Source organism: Nesoenas mayeri (genome assembly GCF_963082525.1).
Source record: "Nesoenas mayeri genome assembly, chromosome: 14".
Lineage (NCBI taxonomy): Eukaryota > Metazoa > Chordata > Aves > Columbiformes > Columbidae > Nesoenas > Nesoenas mayeri.
In genome coordinates, this window is record NC_137556.1 from 9,292,067 (window position 1) to 9,309,392 (window position 17,326).

At 39.5% G+C, this 17,326-nt stretch overlaps 1 protein-coding gene across 2 annotated transcripts in view; it reads left to right on the forward strand.

Moving 5' to 3' along the window:
• The window catches only part of TRPC7 (transient receptor potential cation channel subfamily C member 7), a gene marked incomplete at both ends in the record, with an annotated part of 66,898 nt that overhangs the window by 37,443 nt on the left and 12,129 nt on the right, over positions 1–17,326 (forward strand). For both annotated transcript variants that reach the window (XM_080353127.1, XM_080353128.1), the window contains 3 exons: positions 4,495–4,711; positions 10,080–10,313; positions 12,026–12,290. In XM_080353127.1, the coding sequence (XP_080209253.1) occupies positions 4,495–4,711; positions 10,080–10,313; positions 12,026–12,290 (716 nt within the window). The remainder of the gene's footprint in view (positions 1–4,494; positions 4,712–10,079; positions 10,314–12,025; positions 12,291–17,326) is intronic.

The window sequence follows — 17,326 nt, forward strand, 5'->3', positions numbered from 1 at the left end:
CCCTGGCACTGGTAACATATTCAGTCTTGAAAGCATCTTCTCCCGCTTTCTTTAAAAGCCAGTGAGGAATCCTTTCTAAATTTGTCAAGTCCAGGAAATTATAGATCCATGGATGGGTATTAAGGAAAGACTATAATTTGAAAATATTTATGTTAGTGCAATCAGACAAACCATTTGAAAACAGTCTTCCAGATCATCTGAGATAATAAAACATGTTTAATGCTTGATGTTCTCCAAAATATCTCTGAGAAAAGTACTTTCTCTTGGAGCAATTGAGAATGTAACTTCATTTTCTCAAGGTTCACACCAACACAAAAACCCAGAGATTTTATGAATCCTGGACAGGACTCTGGAGTTCCACACAGAGGAGTCCATGTGAAAAATGGGCTGTGTTGTGGATGGTTTTACTTAGGTCATAGTGGGAATTCATGTGTGGAATTACCATGTTGACTGTGTTATGTCAGACTTCAGCCTAGCAGGAATTTATGAAGCTGTTTAATTTCCTTGACCTCTGTTGAATGTATGGGGAGTTGGCACATCAGCCAACAGCAATATTTGTGGGGTATTCTCAGATTTACAGAGGTTGCATTTGAATATAGCCCTAGGTGGGGAAAACAATTAGATGAGAAATAAGTGGAGAAACTGAGAAGCCCCCAAATTAAGGGGAAGAAAACTGAGACAAAAAAAAAATCAAAATAAATCTGTTTTAAAGCAGAAATTAGAAATTATTGAGAAAATTATTTGGTTTTAATTTCATTTAAAAAATGGAGGGAAGGCGACTTGGCTTTTCATGGACTGTGATTTCATACCCTAAACCTTTCAGGCATTCTCATTTTTCAATGTCCCTTTCTTTCCATCCCACTTTAGACTGTGAAAAACCACATATAACCTTCTATCACAAAGTCAAATGGAAAGTTATTTCAGACAGGGATTGTCTTTTAATGCATGAGTTTGCATTGATCAGAACAATGTAGTCTTGATTTTTGATTGGGGCCTGCGACAGAAATAACCGAATCATGAATGCATTTTTCATCCATAAATTGGTACCTCACCCAAAATCATCATTATTAGGTTCAAGGGCTGAGGGCTGATGCATGTATCCTCTCATAGTGTTACTGCAGACAGTTTTACACAGGCAGCAGGATGGTGATGTTAACAGAAGACTTGTGTGTGATGCTCTGAGCAGCCCAGGTTTGTTCTGGTCAATTTTACAAGTGTTTTGTTTGGGTTTAAGTCACAGAAACAATCTTGATGCTACACAACTGGCTAATGAAGTAATTTTACTGTAGTAATAATCAGCTAAGATATTTAACTTAAATCAAATCAGGCCTTACCTAAAAGACACACGAGTGTCCAGGCATCAACTGGGGACTCATTTCTGGGCTAAGACAGTGGGAAAAATGAAGGAAATCTCTGTAATGTGGAATACTGCTTATAGGAGTTGTTCTGGCCAATAGTATTATGTATCACATTCTTAAGATGTGTTGGTCAAATTTTCCAGTTTCACAAAGGGTAATAGAGTAATTCATATCTCAAAATAATTCCATCATTTAGCCTTTGTTTCCTAACAATCAAGCTCTGTGGGGTTAGAATGTACCATACCAAATACCATCATTGAAAATTTGGTAAATATTATAACTAGTGTTTACAACTGAATACTTAAGTCTTCTCTTGCATTCAGTTGCACAGAGCCATCTTTATTAAACACAGTTTTGGTGTCAGTCGTTCATTCACCTCTTGATGCACAAACTGTCGATAAGACCCATGGAGTGTAAGCCCATCCTGTTCTGAAATATCTCTGTTGACTCATCCATCTCATGGAGGATGAGAGTCTGAAATGAAATATTGGTGCCCAAAATTATTTTGTCAGTGATCAAAAGAGAAGATACGAGATAGAATGGAAGAACTGCATAGTCTGCTGCCCAAAAATATAATGGCAGGAGCAAGCAGGACTGTTTGGACTGTCTGCAGAACTCCTAAAAGTAATTTCTTTCTTCTCTGGGAGGCTGAAGTGCACATTCAAATGCTACATCACTAACAGAGATCATTTATACCTAACTCTCATCGCCTGGGTTGTTCTCTGGCTTTCCTGTAGCCATGCTGGGGATTTATGGACCATAGCTCCCACTGGGACTGAGCCAGCATCATTTAAGCACTGGAACTTTGATGGTTCGCTCCACCTAAAGCTGCACCTGTACCTTTTTACTCTGGGTATTTTCCTCCCTATTTAAGCTACATACAATTTCTACAACAATATTTTTCATGCTTTCTACCATGAGCATTGTACTGAAAATAGTAGTTTATATTTCTAAATTCATTTGTTCCTACCTCTTACGGTTGAGATTAATCTGCATTTAGAAACTTTCACTATCACATTTTATATATTTTCTTTTTGACATGTCTGTATGCTTCATTAAGTTCCTATAATACAGATAAGATACTAAGTCATGCAATGAGCTATTGTCTTAAGAATAAACCTTTATGTTCACACTCTATAAAGGTTTCTGTTTTAACAGGGACAGTCAGACACTTCCCTGTAATCCTGGTTTGATGAAACACAATATTTTGATTTGAAAAAGTAATTGAGAAATTGATACATCCAAGTAGTTACACATGTTGAGTTTAACTGTACCATGTTGCATGAAAAAATATATCTTATTTTCATAAAGCATTAGGGTGGTTGGAGGAACTGAGGCTTTATTAATTTTTTACAGAATGTTCTTGTCAACACTTTCACCTCCTGTAGCTCTTAGCTAAAAATCCATTTTCTGAGAAGATATGAAAAGTATCAGCTCAAGAAGGTTTTCCACAGTAATCAAAAGGATAAAATACTGATGTAACACTGACTAAATACAGATTTTTGTTAAATCAGTAGAGAGTTAAGTGAAATTACCCACAGAACTTATTTGGTTCTGTAATGCATGGGATAACCAAGGCTGTGCTACTTTAATCTCAGATCTCTTTTAATTTCTGTAGACAAGAGAAAAGGTCTAATTATTTGGAGAGAATTCATGGTTCAATAAAAAGTACTTTTTCTCTTTTAGTGAATTCAGGTTAGAAATTAGTATTGTACAGACTGCAAATGCACTTTCTTAAAACTTTGTTGTTAAGGTCCCATATGGCAATAGTTTTTGTTATCATTTGCTCTTGCTCTTTGAGCTCCCTTAGGTCAAATGAGAAAAATATCTGAGATTATTCCTGTTTGGGATATTGTTCAAACATATTCCATTGCCTCATCAGCTCTGTACTGGAAATATAAGTTCTGCTACAAAATGTAAATCTACCCAACACCAACCATAAAAAGCTGTTGAGAACTAACACTACACCAAGGTTTGCAGCAAAGGAGTGAACCAGCATCCCAAGTGTTGAGATTGATTCACTCCTTTGTTAGACCTAAAGACCCCTGCTTTTAAAATATTTCCTGCCCTACAATAACCAGAGACCTGGGCTCCTTTGAACAAAGCTGCTATTTGAGATAAGCAAGAAAACAGAAGATTTCCTTTTTCAGTCCCTTTTCATAATTCTTATGAAGCTTTATGACCAAGTAGGTTGATATTAAGACAATTTTGAGGATACCTTGTCATCAAGGTAAGTTAATCAGTGAGTAATATGCTGCAAAAAAAACCCAAAATACCAATTACGGGGTTTCAGGAAGGGCACAAGCAAGATGCTCTTTCATTGCTGTCTGTTGTATCCAATGCAAGTGGCATTGGTCCTTGCACTCCTAAAAATACTTCTACTCTGAGACCTTTCTGTACTAATGTTTTCTTAAATCACAGAAAATGTAAAAGGAAAATAGTGTTATTTTAACTAATTAACAAACAGAGATATCAAGAAGAATGGAACAAATATTAGCTCTAATGAAGAGACCTGCTGCTCTGATTCTTGGCTTAATGTATTGAAATAAATCTTTGTGTTCTAGAGAGTGAATCTCCAGCTTTTGTAGTAATTATGAGAGAAGACTATCATACTAGAGCACATTAAAAGCATTACTAAAGAAACTTTAAACAGCCTGTTTCCTACACAGCGTTAATGAACCAAGAATGCAACATTAATAAAATATTCTAATATATAATAATGGTGTAAGGAAGAGAAGTAAGCCCATCTTCAGTATTTGTATTGACACACATGAGTACATTCATAAAATACATACACACACACAAACATGTCTCTTATATAAATGTCCTGTCTCTTCATTTTCCACTTACCATATGGCCAGAACAATTAGATATTATATGTGGCTAGAAAGGAGAAATATAAGATACTGTCATGCATAGAAAATTATCCAAAGGGCATAATTTGAACTGTAAAGCATAATGTCTAGTAAATAGCAAAAAACAACTTTAACAAATCCAAGCCCCATTTATTTCATGATCTAGAATTCATTTCTGAATCCTTTCACCTTGGCAAATGATTCGAACTTTTATAGGAAAAAAATATCCAGGAGATGAATGAGGGGAAAAATCCTTACTTCTCGTGTATGTTCTGTTGCAGTTGGGACGGACCCTTCGAAGTCCTTTCATGAAGTTTGTGGCACACGCAGTTTCTTTCACGATCTTCCTTGGACTGCTAGTAGTGAATGCTTCAGATCGGTTTGAAGGAGTAAAAAATCTTCCCAATGAGACCATCACGGATCATCCAAAACAAATATTTCGAGTCAAAACAACTCAGTTCTCATGGACAGAATTGCTGATCATGAAGTGGGTATTGGGTAAGCAAAAATGAATTGTCTACAAGTCCTCCAGGGAAATTCAACATGACTAGGAATAATATGACAGGCCGTTACAAGACAAATTAAAAAACAAACAAACAAACACAATAAATCCCAAATGAGGCACAAACAAAACCCACCATGAAGCCAAATCAGAAGTTGATGGAAGTAGTTTGATTAAAACAGGATCAAAGAAGACTTTGATCTTTGTCACTGCTTTTGAAAATATGAAATGATGCTTAGCACATTCTCACTTTCCTGATTTTCCACTTTCCATGAATGTTATAGACTTTGTCTGTTTGCCTCTGTTTGTTTAATCATTGCATCTTAAAGAAGCAAATATAATCATAGAAACTTAGAGCTTCATTAGAGGACATTGCTCCATCTAATGTAAGCAGAAAGAAGTGTGTTCCTTGGGATATGAGTGAACTGTATTATTATCTTGCCATAAGATCGTATTGTAATTCACTGAAACTCAGTTTCTTCAGATGCCAAAAGACTATATTGTTATTTGCTTTTTTTTTAAGCATTCTAAGATCTAGTGATGAAAACTGCTAGATAACTACAAATTGGATTCTATTAAATTTATAGTATGAATTTATACTGGTGAGAGAATAGCACAGCAATCAAATCTTTTAAAAGGAATGAAGCTATCCAACAATTATAAAGTAGGGATTCCTGTGGATGAACACTTCAAGTTGAAAAGTATATTACATGTACAAGAGTTTTAGGCAAATTCAGATGTATTATTTTTCTTATAGGCACAATTTATTCCTGTCAGGTCAGCTACCTTGAACCACTAATCTCAACAAGCTCAGAAGGATTTAATGGGAAATGGAGCTTATCAGTTCTTCAGAATCTTTGTCTACCTCTTCTGTATCTATTTTTACTCACCACCATGATTTCGATTCTTTTCTTGCAGTGAATAATTTCACTGTTCCATAAGAACGGATGGCATTAAACCGCCCTGAAAATAGAATAGGGCTGCTCTATCTGATGACTTCCTGGCCACCATTTCTTTGTTCCCTGTCCCTTTAATAATCAGGATCCCATACAGGATATTAGGCTAGAAAATACTGAATAAATGCCAGACTGGATAGAGTAAGTCTGTAAGATATATTTTTAAAATTATATTAAAGCAGTTGGACAAGATTATTAGATTTTAGACCAGGTATTATTTTCTTATAGGCAGTAGGTATCTGTCTGCCTGGTGAGTTCCTGAGAGATGAAGAAAACACTCCATTTAAAGCGAAGGTTTTAACGTTTCTGGGAGAAGAAAGGTGATTCATTATGCAGACTTCTGAATATAATGAGATTTTCTAATGACTGCCTACATCAGCACTGACAATCTTCTCTGGCCATTTTACCTGTCTGCCTACATAAAGTTTCGCACAATGTTTCGGCAATGCTAAGGTGAAAGTTTGGTGCACGTGGCCTGCAGACAGCTGGCAATTTCCTGAGCCCCACATGTGACCCTGAACTTTAAAGACTCTAACGGGACTAAGGGTGGTGGTCTGCTCAGCCTTTTGGTGCAAAAATCTTATAAGTATTATAAATATGTATACATAAGTAGAAACATAATTACATAAAAGTAAATGCTATAGACAAATATCACAGGTAAAGTTGCTAAGACATGCTTTTCCAAAGAGGTAAATGTAAGTAGACGGTAAGTGTATGTTGAAGGATAATAAATCTAGCTCTCGTGTACTAAATATACATAACTATGTTTAATCCTACTTGGCAATACCTGCAGTTGCTGTCTTCAGACTCAACAGTGTAGGTGTGCTACCTACATTTCTATTCGTAGTACAATCAAAAAGTGTTATTCTATTTATTCTCAGCTTGTAAACCCATTCCTTCTCTTTCTGTTCTTTCTCCTTTCTCCTTCATACCATGGCAGTAATGATGGATGCTGATGACACATTACTTGTTCCAACCATAGCACATCATTTTTGAGAAATTAGTTTACAGGTCCTTGATCTTAGTTCTTTTTTGGGGGAGAAAATTGGCTGTCTGAGTTATCTGGCTGTCAACCATAAAATTATGACGCATATTCAGAATAGCATTATTTGAGGATAATGTGCTCCATTAGCATAGCATAGTGAAGCAATGAGTGAGCACAACCTGTAATAGCACTCTCTGCAATTAATCTTGCTGGAGATATGAAAATTGACCCACCTTTATATGTTTTTATGAGAAAACTACCAGCAGGAGAATTTCAGACTGGAATTGTGCAAAAAAATGCCATTGTCATCTCCTGCTCTCAACTGTTTGTAATGCATGCAGGTAATGGAGTTAACCAAGCAGAGGTAATGACCTTCATCCAGGCAAGCACTTCATTCTGCTGCAAGAATCCATATCAGATGCTTTATTCTCCATTGGTCTGCACCTCTGGAAAGGCTGTAGACCATCTCTGTATCAGCCAGGTAGAGCTGATAGCCCATTTAACAACCCCATGAACAGCCAGATAAATGTTAGCATTTTAGATGGGAGAATGACTCTTTGCTATGAATGAGCATCCAAGGGCTGCAGATGATAAATCTGTCAGCAGGGAAAAATACTGCAATGCTCTGAAAGGAAAACTTGCCCCTTTTACATGGGGCATGGCGATTTTGGCTCATGCATCTCTGGCTCATTGTATGCCTTGGGTACCTCTCTCCCTGCAGTAGGGTCGTCCCACCTCTTGCCTTCAAATGGGGAAGGCTGGGATTCTCCTGATGAGCAATATGGACAGAAGTGTGCACTGGAAGCAAGGAGGTTTTATTTAGAAAGGCAAAATCCCCACTGAAAAACCAGATGAGGTAGCAGTTAAGCCCTGGGTAGATGCAATCTGAGCACAACCCTCACTCTTAATCCAACAGCCTTTGGTGGATCAGGAAAGGTTCAAAGGCAGATCTTCAGCATCAGGTGCTCATGATTTATGTACTGTGCCAGTGGATATTAACATCTGACAAACTGTTCCTTTTTGTGCACAGGTGGTGAACAGCACTTCTTGCACACTTCCATTTTTCTTCCAGGTGGGCTGTGCCTGTAGTTTGATTCTCCTTCCTCTGCTGAAACCAGAAATGCCCATCAGGGTGACATTTCTAATGATCCTTGCTGTGAGACAACAGGCACAAGAGACCTGCAGAAGCTTGAGAGTAGAAGCTGCTCATGTCCCACCTCTCTCTGTGTGTCAAACTCAGGAAAACAATCACTCTCAGAGCTGTCAGGGGCCTCAGAAACATAATGAAATGCGGTCACATCCTGGCAAATCTGCTTTGCCTATTTCTCTTCCCTTATTTCTGTTCTTACACCTCGTCTTATGTCCCATCCTCTGAATTTAGCTGCTTTTTTTCTTCTCAGTATTTTTACCTAAGGAGAATCTTTGAATTACTGCCTCACAATGCATATACAATTACCCAACAGTACTGTCCAAATAACTACCCTGACTTTTCTGCTTGTCCTGAATAGACATTTTTCCATATGTATGGATAAAAAATTATTGCCACACAGTTGGCACAAAGAATGATGTAAATTATAGGCCAACAGTGGGATACTTTCACAGAGCTATTCTAATTTTAGTCAGTCTACTCAGTTTTAGACACCCCTTACTTCATTAATCTGTGACTTAGGTATATTAAGTGACCAAGATTAGAAATAAAATTGGATAGGACAGTTAATATTTAAACCAGAAAAGACATTTCTGGGTGTCAGTGAACAAGTACTCTGGTCGGCAGTGTTACCACGCATGTGATATTTCTTGAAGTGCTTTAGTACCTTCATATGACACACACACACAAGGAGTACAGCTAATGTCTCCTATCTATCACTTCTGGGATACCTTTTTTTTTAGCTAGAAATGTTTCTTTAATATTTCATCCTCTCTCTGGGACAGTTCCTGAGAAACTAATTCTTCTACTTTCTGCCTTAGACAATTTATTATTAAATCTCACTCATGGTGAATGACAGCTTGGGATGAAGTTCCTGCTTTTACTCCGCCAAGCACCCAGAGTCAAGGAGAAAAGCTGGGAGTGCTGAGCACTCAGCAGACTTCAGGCTCCCTCTCAAGTCAGATCTAAATGGGGCAGAACCTATGTCAGGGTACAGCTTCAAGGACCTTCCAGAAGATTCCAGGGATGGGGAGGTCACAGGCCAGCGGTGCCTCAGCCGCCAGTGGTATCGATAACTTAGCTTTCCTTTTTCTATCAAATCCTTCCCAGTGCACAAGGACTGGCAGCAGCAGCTCCTCATTCCTCCAGCCTCTGGCTAAATTCACACTGACTTGTTTCCTTCCCTATAACCCAGCCTTTGACTGCACGTCTTGGGATACCATGAGCTTCCAGGAATATCTGGAGCAGCTGAGCAAATGCGTTTACATGTCACACCAAGAGAGCTTCCAGCAAAGAGGATAGAGAAGTCACAGAAAGGACAAGGTTGTAGGAGGCCACAAGGAAATCAGCAAGCACTGCTCCTCTTTGATTAACTGTGAAGTTTGCTGCTGCTATGGAGACAGGACTGGGTAGAGCAGGAAATATTCATCAGTGGGTTAAATATTCCAATATTTTAGCTATTCAGAAGCAAGATTTTGGCCCTGGAGCCCTGCTGTGATTGAAAGTTGAGCAAGTTGGTGAATCTGACTTGTGCTCTTTGCTCCAGTTTGCCTGTTGAATTCACCTGTCCTCTCCAGCACTCCCCAGTAGAACATGGATGTAAAAACATTTGAATTTGCTGGGCATGGCATTTAGGTTTATCTGTAAGTCTGTTGTCAGAAAGATCCTAAATTCAGACTAAACTCAGGGTTTTCAAAGTGGTAAATCAGACCTTAATGTGTGGAAATACATTATTATTAAATGTAAGGGCAGAACTGTCTTACTTTTTCTCTGATCGTACTATATTTACTCGTGGGTCAGATTTTCTCTTGCAGAGATCTGCTTCTGTTCTCAAAATGGACCCGCACATTGGTTTAGGGAAGGAGGAAAACATAAGTAAAGCAAGTGGTACCATTTTCAGTGGCACAGTTTAGCAAAGAGATTTTGAGGACAAGGGAGGAAATCTACATACTTTCCAAACAGATCAGCAGTAGCATTTTCTAATGGCTTCAGTATTTCTGAACCATGCTTTCTCTGACATCACCAGAAATCTACTTTATCCTTGATTCATGTAGTGAAATTTTGGAATTTCTACCTCCTATGCACAAAAGGACACATAAGCTTCAAGTTTTTAATATTTTTTTTAAGATTACATGAAACATCTTCAAGAAATTCAGCTTAGTTGAAGATTCATTTGCTTTAGTCTTAGAAGCTACTATAGGTCAGGGAAAGGGTCCGTCTGAATACAAAAACACCTTCTGTGTTTGACGGTGAAACATGCTCTGACCTTTCTGCAGGCATGATATGGTCAGAGTGCAAGGAGATCTGGGAAGAGGGGCCACGCGAATACGTGCTACATCTCTGGAACCTGCTGGACTTTGGGATGCTGTCCATCTTCGTGGCATCATTCACCGCCAGGTTCATGGCTTTTCTCAAAGCGACTGAAGCACAACAGTACGTAGATCAGTACGTTCAAGATGATGACCTCAATAATGTCACCCTTCCCCCTGAAGTTGCTTACTTTACTTATGGTAAGATGCTTTTTGCTTTCTAATGCTTCCTGTTCTTTTAAGCTAATGTGTGGCATGCTGAAAGCAGCTTGCTTTTTGTGATATTAATTACGTTTTTTTTCTAATTAAACTAATGTATTCTTCTCAAATATACCCATTCCAGCCATCTTCCTAAACAGTCAGAAAGGAATTAAGATCTGAGGCTCACTCAGTCTCTGATCTTGTACTAAGGCTACATTCAGGTCAATCACATCCTGACAAAATAGCTTGAGCAACAAATAATCAGGAACTAGCAGTGAACAGAATATAATTTAAATTACAGATGAATGAAGCTGTGTGAACAAATATAGGATCATGAGCTGCATTTCTAACTGGTGGTGTGTTCTGCACGTCTATTACATCCAACACCTGTATAATGGGAATACAAACACCAATTACACACATGCGCTGCTGCTCCTCCACAAGGAAAACCTTTATTTGTCATTTCTAAATGATAACATTTTGAAATGCAAGCAGCAGCATAGCCTTGACAACATTATTTTTGATGGCTGAAATGGTTTTTCTTTGATATTCACAAATTAATAGAGTTTTGCACCCCAGTATGGGGACTGGATTCATTGCATATCTCTTCAAACTTTAGATGTAACCCTGAGCAAAATCCATGGGGATCACGTGCCCTGACCCACACCAGGATGCACAACCACAGGCTCACTGGTGGGTCCATAAGCTGGTCACACCGGCTCAGCCTCTTGCTTGGTGTGTCCCCTCTGAAAGGGATGGGAAGCTCTTCCCATCCCTCCCCAGGCAAGCAAGAGGCTGCTGAGATGAATTTGTGGTTTTCATCTCTGGTTTGCTGCTGACCCATTTAAAGTGAGTTCATGATACAAAGGGGTAAAGGGTCCAGAACAGAATGTCACAACCAGATCCTGTGAATTCCTTCATCTGCTGCTTTTCCTTTGGTTGAGATTACTGCAAATAATATCTAAGTTTACTGCTGTGTCCTTAAAGATGTCATGTTTTAGCTTTGAGTCACAACATTTTAACCAAGAAGCTCAGTTGATGCTCTGACACTTATAAGCTATATTAATATAAATGTTCAAATTTTTGGTATATTAGATAAATGAGGCATATCTAATATCAAGAAGAAGCTTTTTTAAAGTAAAAATATTAGAGTGACTAGACTGTAATAATTAGTCTTAATTTAAAGATAACATTAATATGATACACTTGATTTTTTTATCTGCTTTATCAAAAAAATCCTAACTTTCTTGTCTAATGGTAAGGATAGAGATCTCAGTCTCTTTAATGCTTCCTTTCCAAATATTGACATGGTGTCATATATTCAAATCTATAGCCAAACTCCACTGCCTTGTAGTTTTTATTCTTCGTCTCGAGGATTTCAGATGGAAAAGGCACAGCACAGTTGATGTTCAACTAGGAAACAGAACATATCAAATTTGTTTAAAGCCATGCAATTTATTTGCAGGGTGACTTTGGTAAATCCCAGTGTCTTGTTCTTTTCTCATCTTTGCCATGTGAAAAATACAACTAGTTCTTCTCACCCCTATTTGTACAGTATGCTGACAACTTCCATGACGAGTTGTTCCAAACCTTCTTTTTCCTTTAACTCCTGGCCAAAACCAAGATTCAGTCTCAAAAAAGGGTCATTTATCATCATAACTTCCATCTAACACTTTTCATTACTAATACCTAATGTACATGTATTGTTTTAGCCAGGAACAAGTGGCTTCCCTCGGATCCTCAGATCATTTCAGAAGGCCTGTATGCAATAGCTGTGGTACTCAGCTTCTCCCGCATTGCTTACATTCTTCCAGCCAACGAAAGCTTCGGCCCCCTGCAGATCTCTTTGGGGAGGACTGTGAAGGATATCTTCAAGTTCATGGTCATCTTCATCATGGTGTTCCTGGCCTTCATGATTGGAATGTTCAACCTTTACTCTTACTACCTTGGTGCAAAATACAACCCTGCGTTTACAACGTAAGTACCTAAGGTAAAGCGGCTGCTCTTGCAGGGCTCTATCCATTCTGCTTCATCACTGCTGCAAGTTCTGCTCAGATAGTTTCTACTCCAGCTGTGTGGGGAAGCAACATCCAGATTTTGTCAGGGAAACTTGTACCACAGGCTCCAGCCCTGGCAGACAGCCCAAGGACTGAGCATAGGAAGGTAAAAATGGTTATTATTTCTGGAAATGAAAATGACAGATCAGGAAAATGCTTTGTGATGTTGAGTTTAATGAGTCAAGAGAAGCAGTGGAGGAGCGGTTAGACCTAAGATTATTGTTCTTAAAACTGCAAGCCAAAATGTATGTAAGAGAAAAGAAGATTTTGTTTATGTGAAGTCTGTTTTAGGATACCACCCGAGCAGAGCTGTGGTTATAAGGTACACATCTGCAAAGCCAGCTGCTAGTCATGATGCAAAACAAACCAGGATGTCTTGGCTGTGTTTCTTAAATCCTGGCTAGGAACTTTTCAGCAGAGGCCATGTGAAATCTGCACAGGGCATCATGCCAGGTGACTGACCAGGCAGACCAGTGGTTCTGCTTGGGTCAGGCTTACCCACCAGAGCCCCTATGGAGGGTGGCCATGCTGGATGTCCTGCCTTCCCCTTGACAAGGATGTTGGGAAAAGAAAGAAGTTTGCAAATGCTTCTGGAAAGAGGTTCAAACTGAGGCTGCTTTTGAAAAGGGAAAGTCTACAACCCTGTGGAGGTAGCACCTTTGTTCTCTTGGAGCACAGGAACCCAAGCCCCTACCCTGTGGGGGACAAGTGGAGTCCTGAAGAAGCTTTCATAGGAGGGGACATCATAGTGCCCTGCTGTGTCTGAGGGACATGTCCCATGTAGCCGCAGGAAAGCCCCTTCCCTTACAATGCGATGTGGCACCAACATAGCATCCTGGCAGTCAGGTTTGTGTCTCACAAAATCACCATGACTTACCTTAGGGACACAGTGGGGACTTTTGTTCCCATACACCCATCTGTGAGGGAAAAGGAAAGCCTGGCAGAATGTTTTCCCCTTGCTGTGATCTGACTTCCAGGCAGACACACTTGTAATCTCTGAGCCGACAGCGTTTGCCAGATGCAGAGCAGAGAGCAGCTGGCATTTGATGTGTCATTTCTCTGATGTGTCACAAGGTGAGCTGGGGGCTTAGCTCTTAGCTCCTCTAGGAGAAATGACCTTTTCAGTATCATTTTTGTCCTGTGAGTAGCTGTTTCCTTCCAAATGCACAGGCTGGTTTTACCACACCAGCCTCTTGTGAGACATGTATCTTGTAACATAATGTTTATTTTCTCTAATTGAGGGAAATATGCCTTCTAGACCTCTCCTCTAACCTCGGGATGTATTTTAATGGAAGGATTTATGAGGACAGATGCAATTACATTTATCTGTGCTTGGTAGCAAGGTAGAAGAAAATTGAGTGTGTGAGATGTGAGTTGTTTCTTATTTGAAGAGGAGGAGATGCCCTTGAAGCATAAGACAATGAGAAGTTGAGTCAATACCCTCCTGATTGCCTGGTGGCACAGTAACCCTCAGTTATGGTATCCCCCAGACACATAGCTAGAGCATATCACTGACAAATTCCAGTCTCTGATGCAATGCCATGTGGTAACTCTCTCATTAGTGCTCATTATCTAAGTGGATCTTCCAGTATTTACTATCTTTTGATAGAAATAATGAGCAAGCATTGATTAAAATGATGACTGCTCACTGGAGTAAATATTGCCTAAATGCCAAAGGGATGTCTGGACTGAGGAGAGCCTTGCCAAAATCTTTCTCCTAAACTTCAGCCTGGTGACTACTTATCCCACAGAGACTTCATGTTGCTATGAAGTAAATTTTCCATGAGCATAAGTTTTCCTTTTAAGAATTCAAAAGAGGTTTAAAATAGACTTACTTTCTTCTGATTATTTAAACACATAGGAGTATCAAATGTTGATCTGTGAAAATGAGCCCTTTCATCAGATGAAACAAAGAGAATAGATTAACATTCATCCCCAAAACTCTTCTCAGATGTCTCATTCAACAAGCTAGAAACCCCAAGGTACACAGTTTCAAACAATTTTAATAAGCTAATGACAAGGTTATATTGGCAGATGGGCAGCTACCAATTCTAGCAATGTTTCCTTCTTTAGTTTTTGTGTGCTGCCTGTGGGCCTTACTGAAGTTGATGGGCTCCTGCTGCCCTTAGCTTATTCATGAAAATTCAGTGGAGCAAAGAATAGCACTTACTTCGGTGTCCTCATAACCATTCTGTGACTTAAATGACTTCACTGAAAGCATTTCCTTCTAATGAGGATGGGTCGAATTTTACAGAAAATGAATTTTATGTTCAGAATTGTGACTATTTGACTATGGGACCTGATTCTCACGGATCATTTGGCTGGTCAGGACAGAAAAAAGCCCCACTGGATTTGTGCACTGTTTGGTTGTGGCCAGGTTCAAAAGGCTCACTGGATAGTCCCAGTGAGAAACCTCACAGTCAAAGACCTAGTCACTGACATAACCTTGAATTACACGTTTAAGAAAACCATGGCTTCCTGGGATAGTACGTAGGCAGAAAAAGGAGTGTACAGTTGTCCAGATAACAGTGGGAGGGAACTGCTTGCTTAGTTGTAATGATAATGAGTGAATGTTTGGTGTAACTTGCCTTTCACCTTCCCTTGCTATCATACTTTTGAAATCCTGCACTCCATTTTGCTTGTGTTGCCATTGACAGAGCAAGCAAGTAGCACCCCAGTGGCCTCTGAACCAAGTTAGCATGCAAAGTTTCTGTCATTTCTTTCATTTTAATGTTCTGGATGCAAATGAAATAAAAAAGCAGTGAACTTTACATGACACTGTTAAATACAGAAATAATTTAGCTAACCATGGTAGCTTTCAATTTTTTTTTTAGGTTCTTGAATGCTGAAAAGTAGATCATTTTCAGGACTGCTGCAACCGACCTCAGCTATGTTTATTTGTTTATTGTATGCTGTGTACAGAACACAGCTCTTGAAACAGCCTGTAATTAAGAACATGCTATGCAAACAAAATCAAAATGGAGGCAAGATTGATTGCGTTCATCTTGCTCTCCGCATCACAAATCAGGCTGCAGGCTACAACGTGAGGTTTGCTGTCTCCCTCTCCCCAAAGGGAAATGTGACTCACTGTTTAGTGCCAGTGTTGCTTCAAGGCTTGAAGGCTTTTTTCTTCTCATTTTGCTTTGCCAAAATGTGATATTTTTGTAGATTATATTGACTGCACTGCTTTTTTGGCAGTGTTAAGCCTCAACCAATCAATTTAAGGAAATAATGCAGTCTGAAAGGATGCCTTAAGCTTTCTTAAAGAGGAGGACACAAGATTGACACGAAATCATAGCCTCGCCATGATCTTTTTTTGAGGAAGAACACACTGTTTACAAAAGCGAGGAAAATCTGCCATGACATGATTGCCCCTGGTCTGTTTTCTTCCTTGATGCAAAATCTTCATTTAACTTTCACAGGACTGTGTCTATTGAAACAAACAAACCAACTCTCTGCTCTCTTCCCACCGCAACAGTCAGTTTTTCCACAGTGGAGAAAGAGAGCTCAGTGCAACCATCTCCACTAGGAGCACTGGTCAATCTGCCACTGCCAGATCCTCCTGCTGCCAGGGGCTGTCAGTCTAGACAGGACTCCTGACTTTCTTCATTCCCTCATTTGTCTGCCTTTGAGAAGGATAAAACACCTGCTGACCTCGCAGGAAGGGAGTAAATTGCTTAGCTGGCAATGATGAGACACATCAGCATCTTGGAATCTCTGAGAGCTTGGCTCCAAACACCTTTGGTTTGTGTTTTAGTGAGTTGTTCTCAAAAAAAAAAGAAAAGACAACTGATGTTCCCTGTGACCTGTGCCAAATCTCGTACAGTTTGGCAGTAATTGAAATGGGAAAGAGAAAGAACAGTTCAGTGTTTTTGGAGGGTAGGTCTAGACCAGTAGGTCTCCTTAAAAGTTTCCTCTGTGAGAGGGAGATCCGTGTCTGCCTGGAGGCATTGCTAAGCACAGTTTTGAGGTGCTAGAGTTCAGGTCCACCTCTCATACCACCCTCCCAGTCCCACCAGCACAGCAACTGGTCCCTCACCTGAGGCTGGGAATAAGGACTATGGACATTTTTGCTGGAGCACAGTGCCCTGTCCCTCGCCTGTCTCCTCTGCAGTGCTCAGGGCAGTCAGGGCCACTTGCAGTCCTTAATTAACTTTTTAAGGAGAATCTGTCACCACCGCAGATCAAAGGTTAATGCTTAAGCTGTGGAAAAGAAGCAGAGTTGACATGTTGTATTAAAATCTGCCAGCAGGGTGGAAAACTAAGGGAACCTTTCCAAATTAAAGAAGGAAGGTTAATAGCAGGGTGCAGCTGGGATCGAGGCTGGGGGATTATTGTTTGTATTAGTTTGATAAGTGACTTAGGTGGTTAGTTTCAAAACCAGAGACTTTTGGTGTTATATGTGATCTTTAACTAGAAAGCACAACCTTGAACAGAATAAGTACATGACTCAGGGTTAATCCCCACCAGTCAATTCAGTTATACTGACTGAGACTGATACCTAAATATTTACCTCAGTCTTACAACTACTTGTAAATGGAATATGGACTACCGTAAGTTATGATGGGAGATAAATACCAGTTTGCTGTGGCAGAAAGGAATTGCCCAGTCCTCTGTAACAGCCTTTCAAAGGGTTGAAATTAGTTTCTCTTGCTTTTATGCATGGTGTTATTGACACTGGAGTTGATATAAAGCTTATCATTCCCTTAGGATATGTTGCAGTTTGTTTTTATAAACAGATTTAGCAGGATTAGGCTGCCACCCTTGTAAAAACCATTTCATCAAAATAGTTTATAAATGGCATTGTTTTCTTAGAAGGCAGGGGGAGGGAGAGGTAATTAACTGTAAGAGTGCTAAGGATTGTTCAGTGAAGGCACAATTGCTCTTAAATTAAAAATTAAGCAAATTGCTTCCAAAAGGTAGGTAGGTTGGCTGGTTGGTTCTTTCCTTCAGCTG